At 36.7% G+C, this 24,259-nt stretch overlaps 1 protein-coding gene across 1 annotated transcript in view; it reads right to left on the bottom strand.

The window, feature by feature from the left end:
- ADGRV1 (adhesion G protein-coupled receptor V1) overlaps positions 1-24,259 on the bottom strand; it is a 293,879-nt gene that overhangs the window by 249,104 nt on the left and 20,516 nt on the right. Inside the window, 12 exon segments of the mRNA XM_050716548.1 lie at positions 548-814; positions 1,203-1,326; positions 1,968-2,131; positions 2,756-2,936; positions 4,786-4,971; positions 5,060-5,186; positions 6,940-6,972; positions 16,192-16,415; positions 16,902-17,078; positions 20,133-20,462; positions 21,249-21,519; positions 22,727-23,292. Of these exon segments, the coding sequence (XP_050572505.1) occupies positions 548-814; positions 1,203-1,326; positions 1,968-2,131; positions 2,756-2,936; positions 4,786-4,971; positions 5,060-5,186; positions 6,940-6,972; positions 16,192-16,415; positions 16,902-17,078; positions 20,133-20,462; positions 21,249-21,519; positions 22,727-23,292 (2,650 nt within the window).

Below are 24,259 nucleotides of genomic sequence, written 5' to 3'. Positions count from 1 at the left end.
CCCTGGGTAAATTGTGACATATATTTTTCTGCAAATTAAGCCTTTTAAAACTATAGTCTCAGAGTGAAAAAAATGTATGCATACTTTTCACTACCACAAAAATAAAATAGAGCAATTACATACCCTTCCTCCGAAATATGGCAGTTCTGTTTGGTTTTACAAAAATCATGTAGTTTCGTAATACACTCTGGAGCATGAAAAAAATAACTAAAAGAATACCTCTTTCCCTGAGACTGTTGGGTACTAAATTTTTTTTTCTTTGTGTTTTTGTATTTAAGTCCATCGAATTTGGAGCATTTATATTTGAAAAGGGACTTTCACTCCAGTTGTTTTTGCAGGCAAGGTATCAACTGTATCATTTGATTTTTGTTTCCAATTAAATAATTAAGGATGAAAATTCAAACACAGTATGCATTTATTGTATAAAAATCTTGAAGCAAACATTATTCGTATAATTCTTGGCATTTAAATATTGCTTTACGATAAGACCAAGATACTAAGAAATTGCCACAAAAAAATAAAAAAAAAAAAAAAAAGGAAGACTTACCTGTAGAATTGAAAAGGATAATATAAAATGTTTCATCAGTTTCAGGGGTATCATCGTCATTGATATACACAGATAAATTCTGCTCTCTTTCTCCAACATCAAACAAAATGACACTGTTCTTTCCAGTGGGAACAAAGTCTCCCTCTTCAGCTGTTGCATCTCCATTAACAGTAATATACTGGACAACAACAGCGACATCAGCAGATCCATTCCTCAGGACTGTAAAGTTTGCAACACTTCCTTCTTGAACACTCACTGTCACAGGTTCTGAAAGTACAAAAGCAACAAATCTGCCTGCGTTCAAGCCTGAGTTACTTGCATTTGCTCTGTTTTCTTAATTCTCTCTGGTAGGATCTTCCTCTTCAATGAAACAGTAAGATGTATGTGATGAAGGTAACGAAATAATTCAGGTACAAGAGAATATTTTTTACCTTGCCTCCTAACTGATCTTAACATCAACAAAGAGAAAAATGACACACAAAAAAAACGGGAAGGTTCTGAAGGAAACAAATATAAATTAAATACAAAAAAAAAAAGTTTGGGGAACTTTTGCACTTGCTCTTTTGGGATTAGGATTTCTCAATGATCTGGTTTGTGAAAAAAATCCGTTTTAGGTACTGTATGTATTCCACATTTATAAACAATCATATCTAACCTGCAAAATAAATGGGATCATCATTCTTTGTTATTTGTAAAATTGCAGTGGTTACATTGCCCAGCCTGGCTCCACCGGTAGCATTGAATAAACTGATGGTGAATACTTCCTGCTCTTCAGGTACCTGAAAGTATTAAGACATTAATTTCTAGCATACAAAACACTGAAGAATTTAAAATGAAAAGTTAGGGGGATTAATAAACCAGAGATTTCTGAGTGTTGTTTTTATTTGTCAGTCCTTATGTGTTTCAAGAGGGATGACAATTCATACAGTTATACAGAAATTATCATCCATCTACAGTCTTTGTAAATAAGTCCCTTCCTCTTTATGTTGCACAGATGACCCAAAAGTTACCTTCCAGTTTTACGTTTCTGATACACATAGGTTTTTTTACAGCTTTATTTATTTATCATTAGGTGTAATCTTTCTTATATTACTTCAAATTCATCAGCATGTAGGATTAGGATTGAAATTAGGATTCCAATTGTCAAGATATGAGTTTCAGTCAAATAAACTTTCCTATAACTTTACCACAGTACAATTACTCTCAGCTTCTAACTTTTTTGTTTAGAGGTATGCACAGCTTCTGAAATTTCTCTATGATTTGCAGACATTATCTCAGTTCTACCCAAGTATTTTGATATTTCCTACAAGTTATTAGGCTCTTGAGAAACACACATTCCTTTTTTCTCCTTATATTCTAGTGTTTTAGTACTTACTCTTTGTCCCATATTCTCACCCCAAAACACTGTAAAAGTGTTTACCTCATCTGGCAGTGAGTAAATGGTGATATTTTTTGAAAACTCCAGATTATCAAATAAAATAGTCCCTTGCTCTGGATAGACGTCGTTGGTACATGCTGGATCAACAACCCAAGACACACTAACATTTCCATAGTTTCCTTGGTTTCTTACAACTCTGTAAACAGCTAAAAAACATAAACATACAGAGTCTGTGTGCATATTCAGAGCAACAGAAATCAAAAAGGAACATCTGAAACATCTGAAACTGAGAAAAAGGAAATAAAATAATAACCAGTTTCACTTCTTATGAAACCAGTAACATGTTGGAGTGCTACAGAAAAGGACACACAAAGATCGATTACTAAAGCAGTTCAAACTGCTTTAATTTCACATGTTAATTCTTGCCTGTAAAAGTAATTGATAACTGAATAGAAATAGATCAATTAAAATCACCCATAGGAAGATTTAACTCTATGTTTCTCTTATATAACACCCCATTCTTCATTCTCCACAAACAGAGCTACTACCTCCACATTGCACTTTGCACATATATCAGTACTCCATCCCTCCTGTCTGGAAAATTCTCTAGCAATCCTTTTTACTCAGTTAATCCCTCTGTTTTTCCACACCCATACTTCTCCACTTCACTCTCCACTGCTCATCTTGCTTGGCATTGTACCACTCTGTAAAGTCCTGAATGGAGATTTTAGTAAGAAGTCTCCTAGACTTCTGTTATCCTAGAACAGGGAAAATAAGACTTGCAGAAGCAGACAGCAGATAAAGAAGTAACTCTAATAAAAAGGAATTACCAGTATGGATGACTTCTCCTTTGCTTTCACTTATTGCTACTGTTAGTTCGTAAGGTAGAAACTGAATGATACCATGTGGATCATCATTCTTCAGAATGGTTATATTGACCGTTGTGGCATTCCCCAACTTGCCTGGCATTTCACTGTAGCCACTAAGTACCACAGAATATAGCTCATCCAGCTAGAAGAGGGAAACTCAGTCAGAATAAAAATACATATTCAACATCCACATCAAAAACAAGATGGTCTATAGTCCACAGTCCCCCATCAGGCAGAAAGGGATACAAACTTAAAATGAAATCACACACATTCTACATGCAATAAATGTTTGTATAATGCCATCAAATAAAGGAAATTGTTAGAACTTTCTATCTCTAAAAGCATCAGTTTCTCCAAAAGTCTATTATTATTACAAGCAAGGACTTATTTTGTGTACTTAATTTAGAATCGCATAATTTCACAAGTAATGTTTGTAACACACTCTGAAATGTAAATTTTCTTTCCTCCAAGACTTCTTAAGATTCCTGGCTTTGTAACAGGTAAAGCAAAGCTTTTTAAACCATGGACAGCATGCTAATTTAGATAGAATTGATCAACTGGCTTTATTAATCTAATGGAACATGGTACTTTCAAAAAAGTATCAGAGAACATTAAAAAAAAATTATTGTATTTATCTATCTAGAAAACAGCATTACACTGGGGAGAACTCAGTGAAACTGGCTGGTGGTTAGCAGTAAAGACACTCGCATGAACTGGTTCTTCACATACAACTCAATTAAACAATGGTGTTCAGTACTACAGAATGTCATGGATGCTAAAATCTTACCTGCGTTCAAAGCGTAACTGCTTCAATTAACAGAAATAAAATCTGAAGGCACCCAAAGATACCATCCATTACTCCAGACATCCTTGGACTGCCCACCATTGGAGGCTGGGATGGCATTCTGGAGGAAAGTGATTATGTATGTCCTGCTCATTTATGTGGCTTTTGGCCACTCTTGGAGATAGAAGAGTATAAAAGGACCTCCTTATTTTTTAGTCCTGACACTACAATTCGTATGTTTTTGCCTGAGCATTTCAGCAGGATGATTTACCTAGTCTAATAATACTGCTGTAAGCAGGGAAATACTTTTATCTCAGCCTGCTGACGAACTAGTAAAAACTGGGAATGGAACTATTAAATAACCCAGTATTTTAGTGCCTAAGTTTTACTAGCTTAACTTATGTTCCTGGCTTCTGTAGTGGAGTTCAGACTTCTTATGTCTCTTTTCTTTGGAGTATGTAGGGAAAAGAAACCTGATTTTCTACAGCAGCCTATGCAACTGAAGTTGGAGTTGCTGTGATCCCCTGATTTCCTCATCATATGGTCTTCCATCTCTCCTTCAATCCATGACTGATGACCAGCTGGCCCTACAAAAAGACTATTAACCTTCCTAAAACCTTTATGTTTTGTAAAGCTGGCTTTCTGACACCTTACTCCTAGATCAGCTCATTAGCAGGATCAGACAAACACAACTAACTGCTTATGCAAAATACAGCATAGGAATATGCATGTAAAGGCAGCAAAAAATGCTGAATCACAGCAGCTAACATTTATGTTAACATAAATGTGGTAAAATCAAACCCTTGCAAACTTCCTGATGGAATCCAGGATGTCTGATGCACAGGAAAGGGAACAAGCTACAGAAAGCAAAGCAGAAAGCAAAGAGAAAAGCAACAGACACATGCCTCAAATTCTGCAGATTTCTGGGATTACAAAACAATAGAGATATCAGAGAAATGAATATTCAGGCAAGACTGACAAGACCTGATTTTTATTGATATAAAATGCTTTCATATGGTGCTTGACTATCTTATAGGCCTTTCAGTCACTCTTCCTCTATCTATTTCTCACACTTAAGAAAAAGAAAGCCTTCAAACGTTACAGAAAAACTGCTGGTATTTACAGGTGAAACCATCTATATTCTAATAAGTGACAAACAAATATGCATGTGAATGCAATTTAAAGAGAGAAAAATATTAATTCTTACCTCTGGAATCCCATCCATCCTTGTCAGTAGAGTAATTATGATCTCTCTTTCACCAGGCTTAAACTCCAGAATTCCTGTGCTTCCATAAAACTCATTATTATCTCTTGGTTCTACAGTGTAGCGCAGAAACTGTCTGATGAGGCTTCCTCTAGTGCGAACAATCTGCAGCTCAACAGACTCCCCTTCCTGCAAAAAAATAAAATTCATCTTTTTCTAGCACTCTGTTAGAACTAAGTTGTCTGTAATGTTTAAGTGACGTTACTCGGATAGCTACCTTGATGCTGTAGGGACCTCTGGAAGAGGAAGAAAATTCGAACACTCCTCCAGGATCATCATTTTCCAAAATTGTAATTTCACAAGTAGTAAACCCGTATTTCAGTATCTGATTTTCCACACTGACCCTGAGAAAGGAAGGTAAGAGTTTTTTTTCAAGTTGCAATTCTGTTTAGCAATTCCATACAGAGGAGATCAGGATATTGACAAATTTTATGAATAAATTATGAAAGACAACAGTTACCTACAAGGATTAAAATAAGTTAAGAATGATACAACATCAGAATGTTTTATCCATTTGTAAAAAAAAAAAAAAAAAAAAAAAGAAAAATAAATAATTGCCTCTGAAGTAACTTTTTTTTTGATTTTTTTTTTCTGATTACCTTTTTATAGCTAGTAACTCTGTTGTTTGTTTGTCTGTTTTTGATAACACATGCACACAACACACAGGAAAAGAAACAGAATAGTGCCAGGAAAAAAAAAAAAGTTAGTTAAATTCAGAACTACTTTGTATTTGGATCAAGGTATAAAGGAAATTCCAAAATCACCTATGCTGAGCTTACACTGAAAAGCATAAATTCCCATTATTGCTTTGTTTGTCAAAGTTTACTACTGACATAAAGAGGCAGAAATTTGACCCTCGATACCATGGATTTCATCCTGAGCTCTGTGTTAGCCTGCCTTCTGTAGATGTGGAGACTACCTGTAGGATCCCCATCTGACTCTACAAAATGTTGGACCCGCTCTCAGTAGCTCAGACTCATTCCCCCTTCTCATTACTCCTTTAAAGCACATGGCGAATGGTGCAAGAACGAAGTACATTGACCAAATACGCATACTTCAGATTCCTCTCAGTAAAGGATTTCTCTCTCTGGGCTTCTCCTACACCATCTTGATCGTACTCTGTGACATGAATGGGCAATATCTGATAACAGTAATGAACCTTGCATATTACTTGCTTGCCTTTCCTCAGAATCAGTAATTTTCATCATTTTAAATTTCTTATATTAAAAATTCCAGAGAAGCACTATTGCAGGATGCATCAAGAATACACCTTCAGATTGATGGTCTGCATATGATTTATTACCTGTAGTTTTAGGTACTTAGATTCCTTTGCATCTTTCATGTTTCCTGTCAGTACTGTAATTTTCAATGAAATCGTGGTCCTGCATATTGTACATATTTTTGTGCTTTCACTGTACTACAACCTAGACTTTATCAAACACTATTTCATGAAGAAATGTGATCTCTTATATCCAGTTTTTGAAATCAGGCCCAGAACTGTGTCCAGAAGCACATTATAAGTAACTGGAACCTACAAACACAAAAACTACTTAGCATTGTTTGTTGTAGCATAGTCTACAGGACAGGGTACAGGATGCAAAATAGGTAATACCTATTTAATAGAGTAACGTGCTCATGTTTGTTACATGTTTAAAAAAAAAAAAGTCAGTAGAAAAAATAACCTGTGTTATATAAATTATATGCATGTTAGTCTAAATCAAGATAACTTTCCTTTTCTTTGACTAGAGAAAATTACTCTGTAACTCTAATCAGTTCAGCCATTTAGTTGGGGCAAAGTGTATTTGTAGCAGTTTAAAACAATTAATTCATTATTCCATGAAACACTGAAATATCAAACACTGAGCCATGCATTCATAACTTTCATCATTCACAGATCCTACATAAAGAAATGCCTTCAAGCAAGAACCCCATGCCATCAAACGAAACACCAAAGGGGAAGCATGCGTTGTCTGAAGAGATGCAGAGATGTGATTCTTGGGGCGGAAAGAAATGATAAAGACAGATTCTGTCCAAACCAACCACTTCTAAAACAAAGCATTGATTCACTGAGGACAAAAAACAGTTCACCACACTTACCCAAAGAACACGACAAACCTTTCTGTCTCTACCCTGTCAACACAGAGGAAAAAAAAATAAAAAAAAATAATAAAAAAAAAGAGGATGGGGAAAGTAATGAATGTGCCACTTACTAAAATTTCAATACTACCCATCTTATAAAAGAACAAAAAGCAAAACAACAAAAAACTAACACAAGAGAAAAGAAATAAATAAAAAGAAGGCTTTCTTTTTACTTTCCAAAAGTTTGTAATGTTCATTTTATGGGAACCCTGCTTGCTTGAAATTTTCCTGTTGACAAAGGCCAGCAAGTGGGCAGTTCCCACTTAGGAGGAATGACCCCGTGACCAATTCAGCATGTCAAGAGCCACTCAAGGTGTTCCCTACCAAGCCCTCCTCAAAGACCTTGATTACTGACTGCGTGATCACAACTGCAGCAGCAGTCCACAATTATAACCCTTTATTAGGAAAATACATCTACGTGCCTCTGTGATATGGTGTTTCATCAGTCTGACAAAATAATGATAAAAACAGATAAGCACAGAAAGAGTACTGATGGGTACACAATGAAAAGTAATTAGGCACAAAATCACAGCAAACCTCATTTATAACAATTTTTTAGTTAATCAGATTACCAAAGTAGTATATATACATGTATAACATAAATACAAATATAAGAAAGAGAAGCAGAAGGAGAAAAAGGGGAAAAAGAGGGGACAAAGGGAATAAAGGGGGAAAAAAAAAAAGGAAAAAGGGGAAAGGAAAAGGTATTTGCTAATCAAAAGATTAAAAAATTGACTCAAGTTTCAACCAAGCATTTATAACAAAACTGCCACATGAAGTCAGTCAAAAGGGCAGCATTATTCTGCAATAGTAATCACGTATTTTGGCTTTCTTAATCAAAAATACATTAAATACAAAAACTGTATCGTCTATCAAAGTACCAAAACCAGATTAAAACAGTGTTTGTAAGGTGATAATTGGACTCCACTAATCTCAAAAATAACTTAGATTTGGAATTCAATACAGATAAGAGTTCACTCCAAATTCTGAGAAGTAAATACATTCACAGACGTTCTTTCGAATAGGAAATTTGAATTAATTGAAATTTGTTATTGATATTCACTGAAGCTAGGTATATATTGAGACATTCTCCCTTCCCTCAGAAACATGCAAAGGCATTCGAAAAACAGCAAAATATTAATACAATGAAAAGATCAAGGAGAAGATTCCAGAGTTGGTAATGCTAAAATTTAATTATATCGCTAAGCTGTTAGTAAAATAATTTACAACAGAAAATAAAAATGAATCACTATGTCAAGTGAGTTTTTGATATGCATTAAACCTAGACAGCTTTCAGGTCAGGAAGCAACCAGTAAAATTCACTCCATCAACTGGTAAAAAAGAACATTGTTCAGGTGGTTTCTCCATACAAACCCTATCTTGAACACCTGGATCCTTGTATTTATTTATTTATTTGTTTGTTTGTTTATTTATTATCTGGTCTTTTTTTTTTTTTCTCTGGCTGATATCATGAGTGGTCAGACTGCTATCACTGCCCTGGCACAGTAATCTTAGTTACTACTCCAAAAAGTCATAAAACATCCTATGCAAAAACTTAATAGAAGCAGCTAGGTTTAGATTTCCAACTCCAAGATGCTGTTAAGCAAACAATGAATGAATGAAGCTGCGGCTGCCCCATCCCTGGAGGTGTTCAAGACCAGGTTGGATGAGGCTGTGGCCAACCTGATCTAGTAGGTGCCATCCCTGCCCATGGCAGAGGGGTTGGAACTGGATGATCTTTAAGGTCCCTTCCTACCTGAGCCATTCTGTGATTCTAAGAATGGTGCACTCAGTAGTATTCTTTATATCTATACTCTAAGGCATATACATGTAATTTTTCATAACATAGAATGCATATCCCTAACAAGAAATTTAAAAAAAATAGTATTGAAAAAAAAAAAAAGAAGAATTAAGAGAACAAAGATAAATTAGGAAGGTACATTTTAAATTTAAATCCAAAATGTTTGTTGTAAAGTATTCTCACAGATTTACTTTTTTCTAGGAATAAGAAAAAAAATAAAAAAATCCCAATTCTATTGTTTTGAACAATTACATTGTAATGCAATTACCATACTCACATCCTGCAAACTTTTATCCTTTTAATCCAAATGCTTGCTTTGTGGTTCAGTGTACTCTTCATGTGCTAAACCTAAGTCCATACAGGGCTAAGCCAGGCAAGGTGAAGCGTTCAGCAAATAGCTGCATAATACTTCCAGCAGCCAGCCCAGATTGACTTGGAGCAGCTACGGAGCTGGACACAGGGTCTGTGCCACCAGAGAGCTGCCAGGACACCAGCCCCATCCCCTGTCACATGCACTTCCAACCTCGAAGAACAGAGGGGCGTTCATATACCACCCTTACACCATGGAGGAGATGCTCCCAGACTGCCTCACACTACACAGGTCCAGTTCAGTCCTGTTTCACTCCTCGTGGTATGTGAAACCAGCTCTTTAGGTGTTCCTCTGACAGCAGTATGGAAACAGGACAAAGAGGGCTATTCAGAAGCAGCAATAAAAGTTATAACAGTTGCTTTGACATGGTGGCTTAACCATGGCCAGCAGCTCCAGCTAGTGAAAAGAACTTTTGACCAGGAATAAGGAGATACCAATCACTGGGAAAGCCACTTCCCTGTTTTTATCCTCAGCTTATTTTTTTCTGTAAAATGGCTATGTATGGACATGAAGTTTTCATATGGTCACAGACAGTAAACCCTGGCAATGCTTATGATGCTGACATAAGAAATACAACCTCAAAGTGTGTAAAGCATTTCTAGACTAATGTGAAATGCACTGATCATTAGGGAAATTCTTTCAGTAAAAAAAATCATAATTATTATGTAGCAAGAACTACAGATGAATTAGGACAACTAACAGGAGCTTCAAAATGTTTCTTACACTTTTTAAAACACGCAGTACAAGAAAATAGCAGAAATTAGACTTTTGACTATGTTTAAGGTACCATGAGAATTTCAATGTTATTAAGAACTAAATAGAACCACAAAATAATTAAATAAATAAAGGAAAAATAGCTTTGAAGATAATAACTTTTGAAGAAATCTGGAATTTCTGCAGAACCTGAGTGTTCTGAAAGACACATGAGAAACTTAATTTCCACTGTGAATCTACATGGCTGTCATTAAACCACACTTCCCTAAAAGACTTTATTTTCTATCAGGGTATTTCAAAAAGGGGGAATTGAAATTGCTTGTGGAACATTACTCAATTTGCTTGCATTCAGTGTTCACCCCCTCTTCAATTTTTTCAGGATTATCTACTGATTTAATTAGTGGCAGGCTCTAGCTCTAAAGAACTGCATTAAAGTAGGATTTGCCACATTAGACATTCCATAGTGCTTCTCATCAGAGGAAACACCTTCTCTCCAGGTTTAATCCATCATTTATTTGATTTTTCAGGCTATTTTAATTTTTCTGAGTCATAGCAGGAGAGATATGTTGTTGTTATTTTGAGAAATAATGAAAACAAGCAGTAGGTGTCCAGCAGACTCATTTCAACATTCTACTGTTTTCAAATAACTTTTTCCCTGTTAAAACACAGTCTGATCAAACCCTTGAAGCATCCCTGGAGGTTTTCAAGGCCAGGTTGGACAAGGCTGTGGGCCAGCCTGATCTAATGGGTGGCATCCCTGTCCATGGCAGTGGGGTTGGAAACTGATGATCTTTAAGGTCCCTTCCAACCCAAGCTATTCTGTGATTCTATGAAAATTTACATAAGTAAGATAGATATGGTTTTGAAACAGACACTAACCAAAGGAAATTACCCAGTAAGGAGAAAATTCTAGCTCCAGTAAGCATTATGGCAGTGAGTAACCCACAACACATAAACCCTTAAGCCCTGACCATCGACACTACGTAGTGCTTTAAAAGGCCCTCCTATGCTTTTCTAACTTTTTGACATGTAGCAACCTCTTAAACCCAAAAATGTTTAAAAACTGCCAGATATTTCACAGTGAAATAGTCAAGTCTGTATTTTACATTTGTAATTTTCAAAAAATTACTTCTTAACTCATAGGTCTCATCATTTTCTACATAAACTGATGACAGAATTTCAGCCTATGGAAATCTGTATCCCATCACTGAAATCACTAGAACTATAAAAATCTCCAAGTAATGTTGCTTCAGTTTATTATATATAGTAAATGAGGTTTATGTCATAATGTATGCATATGGATCTGTTCCGGCATCCTAACTTCCATGAGTCAAGACTCAAGAAATGTTGGAGCATAAGGACTGCCTAAACAGTCGTCTGTTTGTTGATTATCACTTTCACAAAATAAAAGTGATTTATCCCCAGATCCCAAAGTCTCCAAGTTCTCAGTCTCACCACTACTCACTCATGAGCACAAATACAGGCCACGTCCCCAGCCCACATACCCTGCAGGTTCTGGCCCTCTGGTTGTGCCAGGTGCCAAATTGATAGCTGTCTGCACCTTAACTGAGGGGCTGATAACTCCAGTGAGAGATTACATTGTGTAGAAGGCAAAAACAGCAATCAGATTTAAAAAAAACTGATTTCTGTTTGTGCTTACCAGGTAAAATGAACAGCCCTAGTATGCATATATGCTCTCACAAAGCACACACACAATTTCCATGGCCTGTTCCACCTACATTCATCAAGAAGACCAAGGTCTTTCCTTTCTCACATAGATTTCACTACAGACATCTGGTTTTATTTATGCTTGGTCTCAATTCAGGCCTATTCAGATAGGGCAGGCATTCAACCTGAAGCTGCTCCTAAAAAAAAGAAAATATAAAGAAGCTTCAGCAGATACAAGATTTTCTTGCTCCTTTATTACTCATCATTACTCATCTGTGTTCTTTGGAATCATATTTTTCATGTTATACATTTTCCTCCAGTTTGTGGACAAAATTCAGAGCTAGTTTTAATATGTATGGTCTAAGTATAGAGACCATAAAGCAGGAAAGGATAATATTGTTTTTAATGGCTTGGAAAAAATATAGTTATGGATGCATTTAAAGCTTATTTAAAATTGAACTGCCTTGACAATACCACTAAGCCGTAAATAATACATCCTTGTTAGAACTAATTATTTTGATTATTTTACCCATGCTATTAATAATTGCAATAAACTGAATGCTTATGAACATATGTCTATGTCTATAGTTTCATTAAAGTTCTTACATGCTTTCTTTTCCCGCTGACTTATGCTACAATTTATGGAACAGTACAAGCACATCTACAGCACAGTGCATCTTTGTTTTCATGCTCATTCACTATTGCTGTGAGGTGCTGGCTGCCAGCCTTGGAAACTGAAATCTTCTTTTTGTCCGCAAAATACCAACCAGGCCAAAAGCAACAGCATGGGCTTACATGTAACCCTGCCAGTATCCTTTAACCCTAATTTGAAGAGTCATGTCTAGTACTGAAAGGATGATCTCTGCAGTCATTTCATTCTTGGCTTCTGCTAATTAGTTGAAGTGAGGGATGCTACCCAGGTCTAGAGAAAAATTCAGATTCTATCTCTTCCTTGTTTACTTCTTTTTCCAGGACAGACCACCTGTTCCTCGGTTCACTCTCTGACTCTGCCAAGTGTGGGAAAGCTGCTTACTGTTGGCACACTTTTCACCATCCACTTCATGATCAACAGAGCCTACGGCTTGCACCATACACAGCAAAAGCAGAACACTGGTTGTATTTGTTCAGCTGCCAGTTCAATCCCTGTTGCAGCCACCATTTTCAAGGTACAGCTTACAGTTGTAACTCAGGATAAATGGCAGAAAACTGTACTTTCACACATGTGAATCAAAAAAGTTACCCTTTCATGCTGCTTACTTCTATCTACTTACTTGTTTACCTCAATACCACTCTGCATTCTTGGCCACCTTACACTCAAAACTTGAACCATCATTTCTAATCCTAGTTTCCCCCTTTGTGCCAGAGACTCTAAAAAAATTCCTTGAGACAAACCAGTTTCTCCCACAGAAAGAAAGCAGAGAACTGCTTGCAGTAGTCTCTGTTTGTTTTTGTTTTGAAAAGGATTGCCTTTTTAATGTAATGAGTAGCCAAGGTAGAATAAAATAACTCGTTCTGAGCTACATGCACTAACCAGCCACCTTTTAATCAAGCAAGCCAATCCCGCAAAGGAGTAACATCTTCCCTGTGTGCCATAAAGATGTTCAAAAACCATGTTTTCTGAAATGGGATCTTCTAGTGATCAACAACAGCTTGAGGAGCTTCTTGCCTATTGTTTGCTAATGTGGAATCACTGTGGATATCTGTTGTGGATATATAAGAGCTAGCCTACGCTTCCTGTACAGAATAAAAATACTTCTTCTGCATAAGGTAAGGACTATGTAAGTAGTAGATGTTCAGTGTGGAAGTTGGTGCTGGCAGACCGCTGTAGTATGTTTTCAGTAAAAGTGGAAAATGTACCTTAGACAAATAGGAGGTAATACAAGAGCACGTGTGGTGGTATTTCAGAATCACAGAATCACAGAATCACAGAATCGTCTAGGTTGGAAGAGACCTCCAAATCATCTAGTCCAACCTCTGTCCTAACACTAACAAGACCTCCACTAAACCATATCACTAAGGACTACATCTAAACGTCTTTTAAAGACCTCCAGGGATGGTGACTCGACCACCTCCCTGGGCAGTCCATTCCAATGCCTAACAACCCTTTCAGTAAAGAAGTTCTTCCTAATATCCAAACTAAACCTCCCCTGGCACAACTTTAGCCCATTCCCCCTCATCCTGTCACCAGGCACGTGGGAGAATAGACCAACCCCCACCTCTCTACAGCCTCCTTTAAGGTACCTATAGAGAGCGATGAGGTCTCCCCTGAGCCTCCTCTTCTCCAGGCTGAACAACCCCAGCTCCCTCAACCGCTCCTCGTAAGACTTGTTCTCCAGTCCCCTCACCAGCCTCGTTGCCCTTCTCTGGACTCTCTCGAGCACCTCCATGTCCTTCTTGTAGCGAGGGGCCCAAAACTGAACACAGCACTCGAGGTGCGGCCTCACCAGAGCCGAGTACAGGGGCACAATCACTTCCCTAGACCTGCTGGCCACTCTGCTTCTTATACAAGCCAGGATGCTGTTGGCCTTCTTGGCCACCTGAGCACACTGCTGGCTCATATTCAGCTGCCTGTCAACCAGTATTCCCAGGTCCTTCTCGGCCAGGCAGCTTTCCAACCACTCATCTCCCAGCCTGTAGCGCTGCTTGGGGTTGTTGCGCCCCAGGTGCAGGACCCGGCACTTGGCCTTGTTGAACTTCATACAGTTGACCTCAGCCCATTGGTCCAGCTTATCCAGATCCTCCTGCAGAGCCTTCCTTCCCTCAAGCAGATCGACACACACACCTAACTTGGTGTCATCTGCAAACTTACTGAGGGTGCACTCGATCCCCTCGTCCAGGTCATCGATAAAGATATTAAAGAGGACCAGCCCCAGCACTGAGCCCTGGGGGACTCCACTAGTAACCGGCCTCCAACTGGATTTGACTCCATTCATCACAACTCTTTGGGCCCGGCCATCCAGCCAGTTTTTAACCCAACGAAGCGTATGCCAGTCCAAGCCACGAGCAGCCAGTTTCTCGAGGAGAATGTTGTGGGAAACGGTGTCAAAAGCCTTACTGAAGTCAAGGTAGACCACATCCACAGCCTTCCCCTCATCCACCAGGCGCATCACTTGGTCATAGAAGGAGATCAGGTTCGTCAAGCAGGACCTGCCTTTCATAAACCCATGCTGACTGGGCCTGATCGCCTGGTTGCCCTTCAAGTGCCGCGTGACAACATTCAAGATAATCTGCTCCATAAGCTCTCCTGGCACTGAGGTCAAACTAACAGGCCTATAGTTCCCTGGGTCTACCCTCCGGCCCTTCTTGTAGATGGGCGTCACATTTGCTAGCCACCAGTCGACTGGGACCTCCCCTGATAGCCAGGACTGCCAATAAATGATGGAAAGCGGCTTGGCCAGCTCCTCCGTCAGTTCGCTCAGTACCCTCGGGTGGATCCCATCCGGCCCCATCGACTTGCGTACATCCAAGTGCTGTAGCAGGTCGCCAACCATTTCCTCGTGGATAGTGAGGGCCACATCCTGCTCCCCATCCCCTTCCACCAGCTCAGGGTACTGGGTATCCAGAGAACAACCGGTCTTGCCGCTAAAGACTGAGGCAAAGAAGGCATTGAGTACCTCAGCCTTTTCCTCATCTTTTGTAACTAAGTTTCCCCCCGCATCCAGTAAAGGATGGAGATTCTCCTTAGTCCTCCTTTTTGTGTTGATGTATTTGTAAAAACTTTTTTTATCTTTAATGGCAGTAGCCAGATTGAGCTCCAGATGAGCTTCGACCTTTCTAATTTTATCCCTAATTTTATCCCTAATCCTTATCTAATTTTTATTATCTAATTTTATCTATCCTTATCTAATTTTATCCCTAATTTTATCCCTTATTTCTGTATTTACTTATATAACTGAGCTGTGGGAAGCAGGACAGACGATATAGCCAAGACACTCTTGTTAGTAACTCAAAGAGGGAAAAGACTCCTGATTATAAACTAATTGAAGTTTTCTGAACAGTGTTCACATGCAGATAATAGTATCACCTGAGGGCCCTTACAGCCTGTTATCCTAAAATCCTCAACTAGATAAGAAGGGAGACCAGAAAACTGTGCTTCAGAAACCCCACTGCATTCTCATTGGCAGAAGACTGCAATAATAGTCACACTGGGATATTCTGGGGGCTAGGAGCTGAGAGAAGTATCTAATTATCAAGGAATATTGAACATGCAGATCAAACAAATAAACTGCTAGTCTAATTCTACAGTGACACCCAAGTTATAAACGTTTTTCTGACAGAAAAAGTTCTGCATTGCTTTTTAGTTCTCACTTTAGTTTTTCCCATTATCTCACTAAATATTATTTTTCTGGAAAAAAAAGAAAGTGTTAAAACCAAGAGCTATAAAAAAAGATCAAAACTGAAAGAACTTTCTAAATAGCATACAGAATTTTCATGAAAATATAAACAATTAAGTCATTAGATAATAAATGCAGAATGGTTTCTTACATTGATCTCCAGTCAAAGAACCCATACACAGTCTGAATCAAGGGCCCAGTATTTCTTCAGACACATATCAACACAATGCAAGCAATACCGTGTAATTAACACTGTGCTAATCTGTTATACATAAATTGAGTACTGCGGCTGATACATATGAATAGAAAATAGGGTACAATACCTGTCCAAAGTTAATAACACAGTTTCATTCATTTCAGGTACATCATCAGCTTTGATGGTGATGTTAATTGTAGTATCACTTTGTCCAGATAAGAAAACCACGGAGCCGTTAAAAGGACTTATATCATCGTGTGTTACTGCCTTTTGATTGGGACCAGAGGGTTTCAAACTCCAGAACACAGTTGCTTGACCATCAGTCCCATCTCGATGCAACGCAATGGAAACCTATGAAACACATTAATTTGTTGTGACTTGCAAAAGTAGATGCAAAACCAATTACTCCCTTGCAAATTACTATTTGAATAAATAATAATAATTAAAAAAAAGTTTGGCCAGTTCTAATTTGAGAATGGGAAATGATCTATCTTATTCAGGATTTGTGTCAGTCCTACTTTACATGACTATGTTTGCAATTGGTGAGAGAGACTAACTGCAGTATCTTTTGCTCTGTGTGAGCATCAAGGGCTAACTGGTTTTAGATACTTACACAGAAAGCAAAGACCAATCTCACTTCTCTGTAAATTAGTAACAGATTATTTCAGAGCATTATTTTTTTTTTTTTTTTAAAGAAGAGAATATTTAGGATAAGGCAGAACCTAGAGGAAGGCTGTTCCTCACATTAATTGTCAAATGCTACACTGAACACAGCAAACTCCACTTTCTCCAAATAAGTTTTCCATAGCAAAAGACAATATAAAAAGGCTTACTTACCAGTGTAGCAGGGGAATCTTCTGGTTCAGAAAGAATAATCGGTAGATTGCTAATAAAGCCTATTTCTCCATTTGCAATATCTGGAGTAATCCTCAGAGAAATATTTCGAATTTCGCCTAATCTAGGACTCACAGATGGGACTAGAGGAATTCTATTCACCAGTTCAACTCCTTCCAGCTGTAGGAAAAAGTAAGAGAAAACTGAGAAATAAAAAGCCTCAGCACCAAGTCAGAACAGTTCTGACATTTCAGAGTAATTTTCATATGCAGGAAGTATACATCTCCAGAGCAAATTCTTCCTACTGATAGCACTGCTGTTATAAAAATTTGTAAGTAGACATGTCAAAGAAATTAAGTGGATATTGTTGAGCTGTCAGCAGAATGGTACACCTCCCGGACAAATCATGTTAGTGTAAGTAATTAAACACAGATCAAGCCAGAGAGAGAGACTCTGTTCCAGATCAGCTGATTCATTACTAGAGCTATTAACAACAGTCATTGATGACCAGCATAGGCAATTGTCTAACATCATTTTTTGTGTCTTGTGTTGATAAAAATCTAGGGAAATCATTGAAGTCATAATAATTTACAGCCCTTGATCAAACAGCCAAAGAATAATCCACTTTTCTTTCCTCTCCACAAAATTTTAAGGAATTCTCTATCTAAGAACTACCAGAGCTGCATTAAGAATTTAAATTCAGTACAGTATTTCAAAACTGTATTTTACTTGTCACTGCATTTCTGATAGATTATACATACTAAGAGGAAATAGATTTTTTTTATCCTTTTCTTTAAAAGGGAAGCATCACTCACTAAGCCTAGCACCAGTAGTGACATACCAAGGAAAGCAGAACTTGCCTGTTTAATTATTTCCTTCAAATATTATTTATTCCATGTGATTCTGTCTACATGCATCATTACAATAAATGTTTCCATAACAGATTTGCATATATTTCTGTGAACATTTCACTGGGGCATAAACTCCCACTGACATTTTTTCTTGGAATTATCAGGTGTTATCATACAGTAAAGCTTTATTTTGGGGGGAAAAAATAGTGGCCTTTCTTAAATTCATATAGTAATCATGGTTCACCATTTCAAAAGATGATTTTTAAAGTCTTACAGTTCTTGAAACCAAACTGTATAAATATGTGGGCTGTATCATATTTTGTTCCACAACTGCTTGAGTAACACCCAGAAATATGCATGAACATTTATCTGAAGATAGATGGAAATGTTTTACAAATACTGTATTAAGTAACTGATTCTCAACCATTTCAACTTGTTATCAAGAGTCTGAAGAACAGATGTTTGTTTCTCCTCTTTTCTGAGCTTTCTCCTAGCATAGGCCCCAATTCTGCAATTAACAGGATGAAAGTGCACCATTGTATGGTTATTAGCTCAGTAAACTTTCTGAAATACTACGCAGCCAAAACAATTTGCTCTATTTAAAGTGTATGCTTTGGATCCTGTATGGTACCTTTGGGATAAAGTAATAATCAATAAAGAACAGAGATTTTATTCTTTCTGCAGTGTTTTCTTTAGCACCTTTTAAAGGAAACCAGTTCAAGGAGAAAACAATATGTAGTTATTTGAACAATAACAATTAGTGGTTTATGAGCTTAATTTTCAGAGTTAATCTTCCTAGCTATACCAAAAACTGCATCTCTGATTACAGCATGTTATTTAATTGAAGGTGTCACTAAGGAATATATCTCACATTAACATTATCTCCTGTACCTTTATTCATCCTACAGTTTCATTTGCTTCTCTGCTGATTCCTGAGTCGATTCTTTATTGTGCCTAAGTAGAACTCATTCTAAACATGTTCACTGAGATTATCATTTATTCACGATGCAGAAGGATTGTCACAGTGATAAATAGTGGTGTTTTCCTTCTATGTGAGTTTCTAAATTAATTGTTTGAGCTGGAAAGCTCCTCTGATTTAATTTGTTCAAACAAAGAAGATTTTATTTATGGTTCATGGAGAAAATACAGAAAAAAAAAAACACATTGGAATCTACAGTTTGAAAATCCAGGCAAAGTGCTTGGAATGACTCAACATTCTGAAATATTTATCAGATGTGTGTCTTGACCATAGTCAAAGGAGAAAAAAAAAAAAAAAAAGAAGGACATTGAATACATGGAATTAGACATTTAAGAATTCTGTGGATCTCTCAAACCTCTTGCAGTCATAAAACATACTAACGTGTTCTAGTATTTCAGAAAGCAATTCCTAATCTAACTGTGAATGCCATAAATAAATAAATAAATAAAATTGCATATTAGATAAACAATATAATTCCGGCATAACTTTTTATTCTTCCTGTAAGAGAATGTAGGGAGAAGGATGTGGAGGTAGGAAATCTTTCAAAGGTCTTAGAAGTGATTACAACATCTTTGGTAGACTATAAGGAAAATACAAAACCTGGCAAATTTGAAATTCATGGATATAACATCAACACCTTCAACAATGATAAAAGTTATCTTTTACAAATTGAGATAGAAAAAAAAAGAAAAAAGTGAAGAAAACTATACAGGGAAAGCTAGAAAAAAAAAGTAAGTACTACTAACAAATTTATATATAAATGCAATATAATATACATTTGACCCTTTTTAATTTATGATGTAGAATAGTTCAGCTGGAAGAGCAAAGATCACAGTATCACAGAATTGTAGGGGTTGGAAGGGACCTGGACGAGCTGGAGAGGTAGGAAGGAAGAAACCAGATGAGGTTTAACAAGAGCAAGTGTAGAGTCCTGCACTTGGGAAGGAACAACCGCAAGTATCAGTACAGGCTGGGGGATAACCTGCTGGAGAAGGACCTGTATCAAGCAAGCCCAAGCTACATTTACTTGCATGTCATTTCTGAAATTTTTCCTGCTTCAGTAATTTAATTTTAAGAACCTTATTTTTTTCACAGTCCAAGCAGAAACATGCTTCAAGGGGCAAGCAACAGACAACACTGATCTCATTTTGATAAATTCCATGATTAGTACCTGAATCCTCTTTATTTTTAAAATTTGTGTAATTACTAATGATTAGGAATAGAAAACTTTATAGCATAGTTATGAAAGCTGTCTTTTTAAATAAGAAAATCTTTGCTTCAGAGCTAAGCACTTTTTTTTTTTTTACAGGAATGGTCATTTAAATTACAGTCAAGGGGAAGGAACAATTATTGAATCATATTCTTCACATTAAATAAGCTAAAAAAAAAAAAAAGCTGAGATACCTGTATGAGGAAATGAGCAGCATTTTGAAGAAATGCATCTTTTCTTATTGGTATACTCAAAGTATGATGTGTTTTTCCTTCTGGAAACAGGAGGATGCTGTTTCTAGACATATTTAGAATGCCATCTTTTGCTCTCTCAGGATCCAGAGCTCCAGCTGGAATATACAGTGCAGTATAAATCAACTGCACATTTCCAACTGTTCCTTTCTCCCTTACAAAGCTCAAGGATAAAAAGCGTCCCGTTGGATTACTTTCAATCTTCTGATTCTCCAAAGGATAAAACTTTATTACGCCATAAACATCATCACTGTCCTGAATGTAAAACAAAAGCTGCAAAACAGAAAACAGCATCACTTACTCAATGCTACAGTTAATATACACCACAGTTTTCACGTTTTCATGAAAGTATGTCCTGACTGTCATCATACATTTTTATCGTTAGTGAACTGGCACTCAAGAAAGAAATCAGATTGACATCCCCAAAATATTGTTTGTGCACAAGCAGCACAGCACTGATAGCAGCAACTTTCCTGCTATGCCTCATCTATGTCAGAATGAGCTTTGAAAAACTGATTTTTGGTTCAGCAGCAAATTTGAATATATTTCAGACTGTGAAAAAAAAATCATTTAATTCACCAAATTCATTCCAATCATATGTTCAAAAAGCAAAGTATGGACCTAAGTCACAGAATTGTCAGTAATGCTAATTACCCCTTATTTAAAAGTTCAGAGGTTAGTCTTAATCACTAAGCCATCCTCTTGAAGCTGTTACTCTGTGTAAAACATTCCAGTATCTACAGCAAATAAGCAAGTGAAAATAAATGCTCAACCTTCTCTTAGCAAGCAACCAATCAAGATAGCATTTATGCAATGATATCTATGATGGAAATATTCTAAGCTAAATGCTACTGCATTAAATAGGTCTGGCCTTATATAATATGTTAAGCCAAAGACTTTGGATGTGGCTCTTTATACTGAAAATACATCAGCTTGCTTCACTTAAACTCAAGCACAACTACTTCAGTTTAGCCAATCCACCAAAACTGGTGGATCCTAATCCTAATCCCTAATTATTATCTATCACCTCCTCAAAACAAGTTCTGAAATCAAACTTACCTCAGATGGTTCGCTGACTTCTGCGCCTCCCTGTATTGTATGAGCTAAGAGCTTCAGAACATAGGGCTCTGCTTCTTCTGGTATGTTATCGTCAATAATGGTCAGTGAAAGCGTGACCAGCATCTGTCCTTGATCAAAATGTATCTCCCCGGTCTCTGGAACAAGGTCTGCAGTCACAGGTGACAGATCACTGCTATTTCGAGTTATGACCCAGGTCACAGAAACATTTCCATGTGTTCCACCATTTCTTACGATTGTGATCCCTTCAAACCTATGGTTTTGAACGAAAATAAAAATCTGTAACATGCAATTATAATTAATACCGGTTTACTTAGTTATCTGTTCCCTGGAAGATTTTTACTGACTTCAGTGGAATCAATATTAACTGCTGCTACTGACATTTGAGTCAGGACTTAAAATTTGTGAAATCATACCACAGAAGTAGACTTTTCTCAGGTTGCTTATTCATGAGATAATATACCTAAAGACATGAGTAATATATCTAAAGACATTAGTTAAAATTTATTTTGTTTACAGTAAGAAAGATACTGAGAAGAGGAAACTTGGCATGTTTATATTTTTTCTCAGGAAAGATGTTAAATTTCAGAGAACTTTTTCTCAACTAAATTTCTACACTGTTTTATGGACTATATCAAAATATAATTGTCAGGCATGAGTGTTTAAATAATGATTTTATTTAAAATAAAGTGACTCAACTATTTGCCTATGCACTGAAATATAATTTATCAATATTTGTGATTATGGAAATGTCATGTTTCCTGTATCTGAGTACAAGAAAGAAAAAAAAAAAAAAAGTGAATATTGAAGTACTGGGCTCTACATACTAGAAATTGTTCATAAAATCAGAGGTTGATACATTACCTCTTTCTCTGGGGATGAACCACCATCACTAGCTAGCAGTGGACATTTTTACTGAAACTGGCAATATTGTATAGATATTAGTCGTGCTTGTAAAGATTTGTGTGGAGATTTGTTTTTAATTTATCTGTAAAATTACATGTATTTAACTTATTTGGAAGTCTATGGGTATTCAGTACTTCACAGGAGACACTCACCACCATTTTTTAACCAGAGACTGACTTTAAATACAGTATAGACAAAGATTTACTGGGAAAGGAAGCCTGAAATATATTTTCCACTTGTATGAATGGGTGTGTGGCAGCATCACAACTTCACTGATCCATCTTTTAGATTAAGGGTTTTTCAGTATTTTGATAATGTCATTAAATATTTACAGTTCTTATATATAGTTCATAAATATTAAAATACTTCTGCATAATTAGACATTTTCTCCCTTGAAAATTCTATATAGTTTATAATAATTACACAGTAGGTGATTTCTATATTAATTTTTCAGTAGTGATTTTATAATTACTGTCAGTGAAATCCTAAGGATGCTTTACAGTGCCAAACAAATCCCTTAACATGACGAGATACTGTTTGAAGATCTGTAGTACCTTGAAATTTGGTCTTCATCAATTATAACAGTTTGAGTAAACAGGATACTGTTGATTGAAAGCACTCCATAGGGTTTATCATTTGGTTGGATGGTGATGTGAACAACAGATGGATTAACCAAAACAGCATCTCCCTGTAACGTGTCCTTAAGGAGCATAATTTGGAAGGTCTCAGCAATTTCTGGTATGGCATCATCAAGGATCTTGAATTTCATATATACTTCATGAACTAGAGGTGTGAAGACAATAGTTGTATTTGGCTGAAGATCTAGGAAGTCTAAATTGAGCTGTGCATGTGCTGTTGAATTCCCAGTTATGATGGTGTAACTGACAGAGACTTCGCATTCATCAGGTCCAATTAATTTTCCACTGTCATCCTTACCACGAATCACTTGAATTGTGAGCACTTCGACTTCCTCAGGCACCATGTAAGTGCTCTGAGCAAATCGCACAGGGCTGTCATTTTTCTTAATATTAATCTGAACAGAATTCCTTGTGGTGTTGATTTCAGCCCCTCCCTCCACACTCCTGAGATGAACAACAAACAACTCATCATTTTCAGGTATCTGGAAAAATAATAGTAGCAACAGGGTGTAAGTCTCATTTCAAATATATGCAGAACACTTACCTAGAAATATGTTATATATATTTAGCAAAAAAGGGAAATAATATAAACATTACAACCCTTTTCATATTAAAATAAACAGGCAAAAAGAAACTTGCTTGCAACTTTGAAAATCCCTTCTCAAAATTGAATGTTTCCATTTTCTAAGACATACTTCTATGCTATGGAAATACAAAAAAGCAGGAAAAGACAAAAAAAAAAAAAAAAAGCAAACAAAAACTAGGCAAGAATCAGATGAAGCTCTATCTTTCCAACTAGAGAGTGTGAGGAGATCCAAACTCAACTTGTGGAAGTTGCTCTGCTTGGACACAAGTGTTCCTGCCAGTTATTTAGCCTGACATCTTTATTTGCTGATGTTAACACCATTTTACATCTATGCATGCCTGAAAGAACAGAGGAACAACATATGAACACAACCTACCTTGGCCCTTTTGTTCCTATTCAACAGGAAAAAGAACAGTTCCTACTTTCAGACAGACTCACATTCCCAGCAGAGCTTCAGTCACAGCTCTGGGAATGTGCTTGCTGATGCTTACCTATTAATTAGACTTTGGCATTTCTACATGAGGTTTGTTTAGAACTGCACTTTAGTTTTAGCTCTTTAGTCTCTAATAACTGACGCAGCAGACAAAAAAGAAGGGTTTATAAGCCTTGAATTGCAGAATTTAATATTTTTTACTTTATATTATTACATTTTATTCCCCAGTCTTGATAGGCTAAGTCTGTTTAACTTGAAAATATCATTATTTTATTAATACAGAGAGATTAGAAGGAAATATTTAAATATTACATAAGATCCTCACATCTCATTATTGTTGTGGACTCTCAAAAAAACAGTATTATTTGCTTCTGAGATAAATTCCACAACAAAATTGCTTATGTGTTACTAATGGCATTGCTTTGTTATA

This window comes from Cygnus atratus, chromosome Z, assembly GCF_013377495.2.
Source record: "Cygnus atratus isolate AKBS03 ecotype Queensland, Australia chromosome Z, CAtr_DNAZoo_HiC_assembly, whole genome shotgun sequence".
Classification (NCBI taxonomy): domain Eukaryota; kingdom Metazoa; phylum Chordata; class Aves; order Anseriformes; family Anatidae; genus Cygnus; species Cygnus atratus.
The sequence above is the reverse complement of the archived record's forward strand: the minus strand, read 5'-3'. Positions and strand labels throughout refer to the sequence as shown.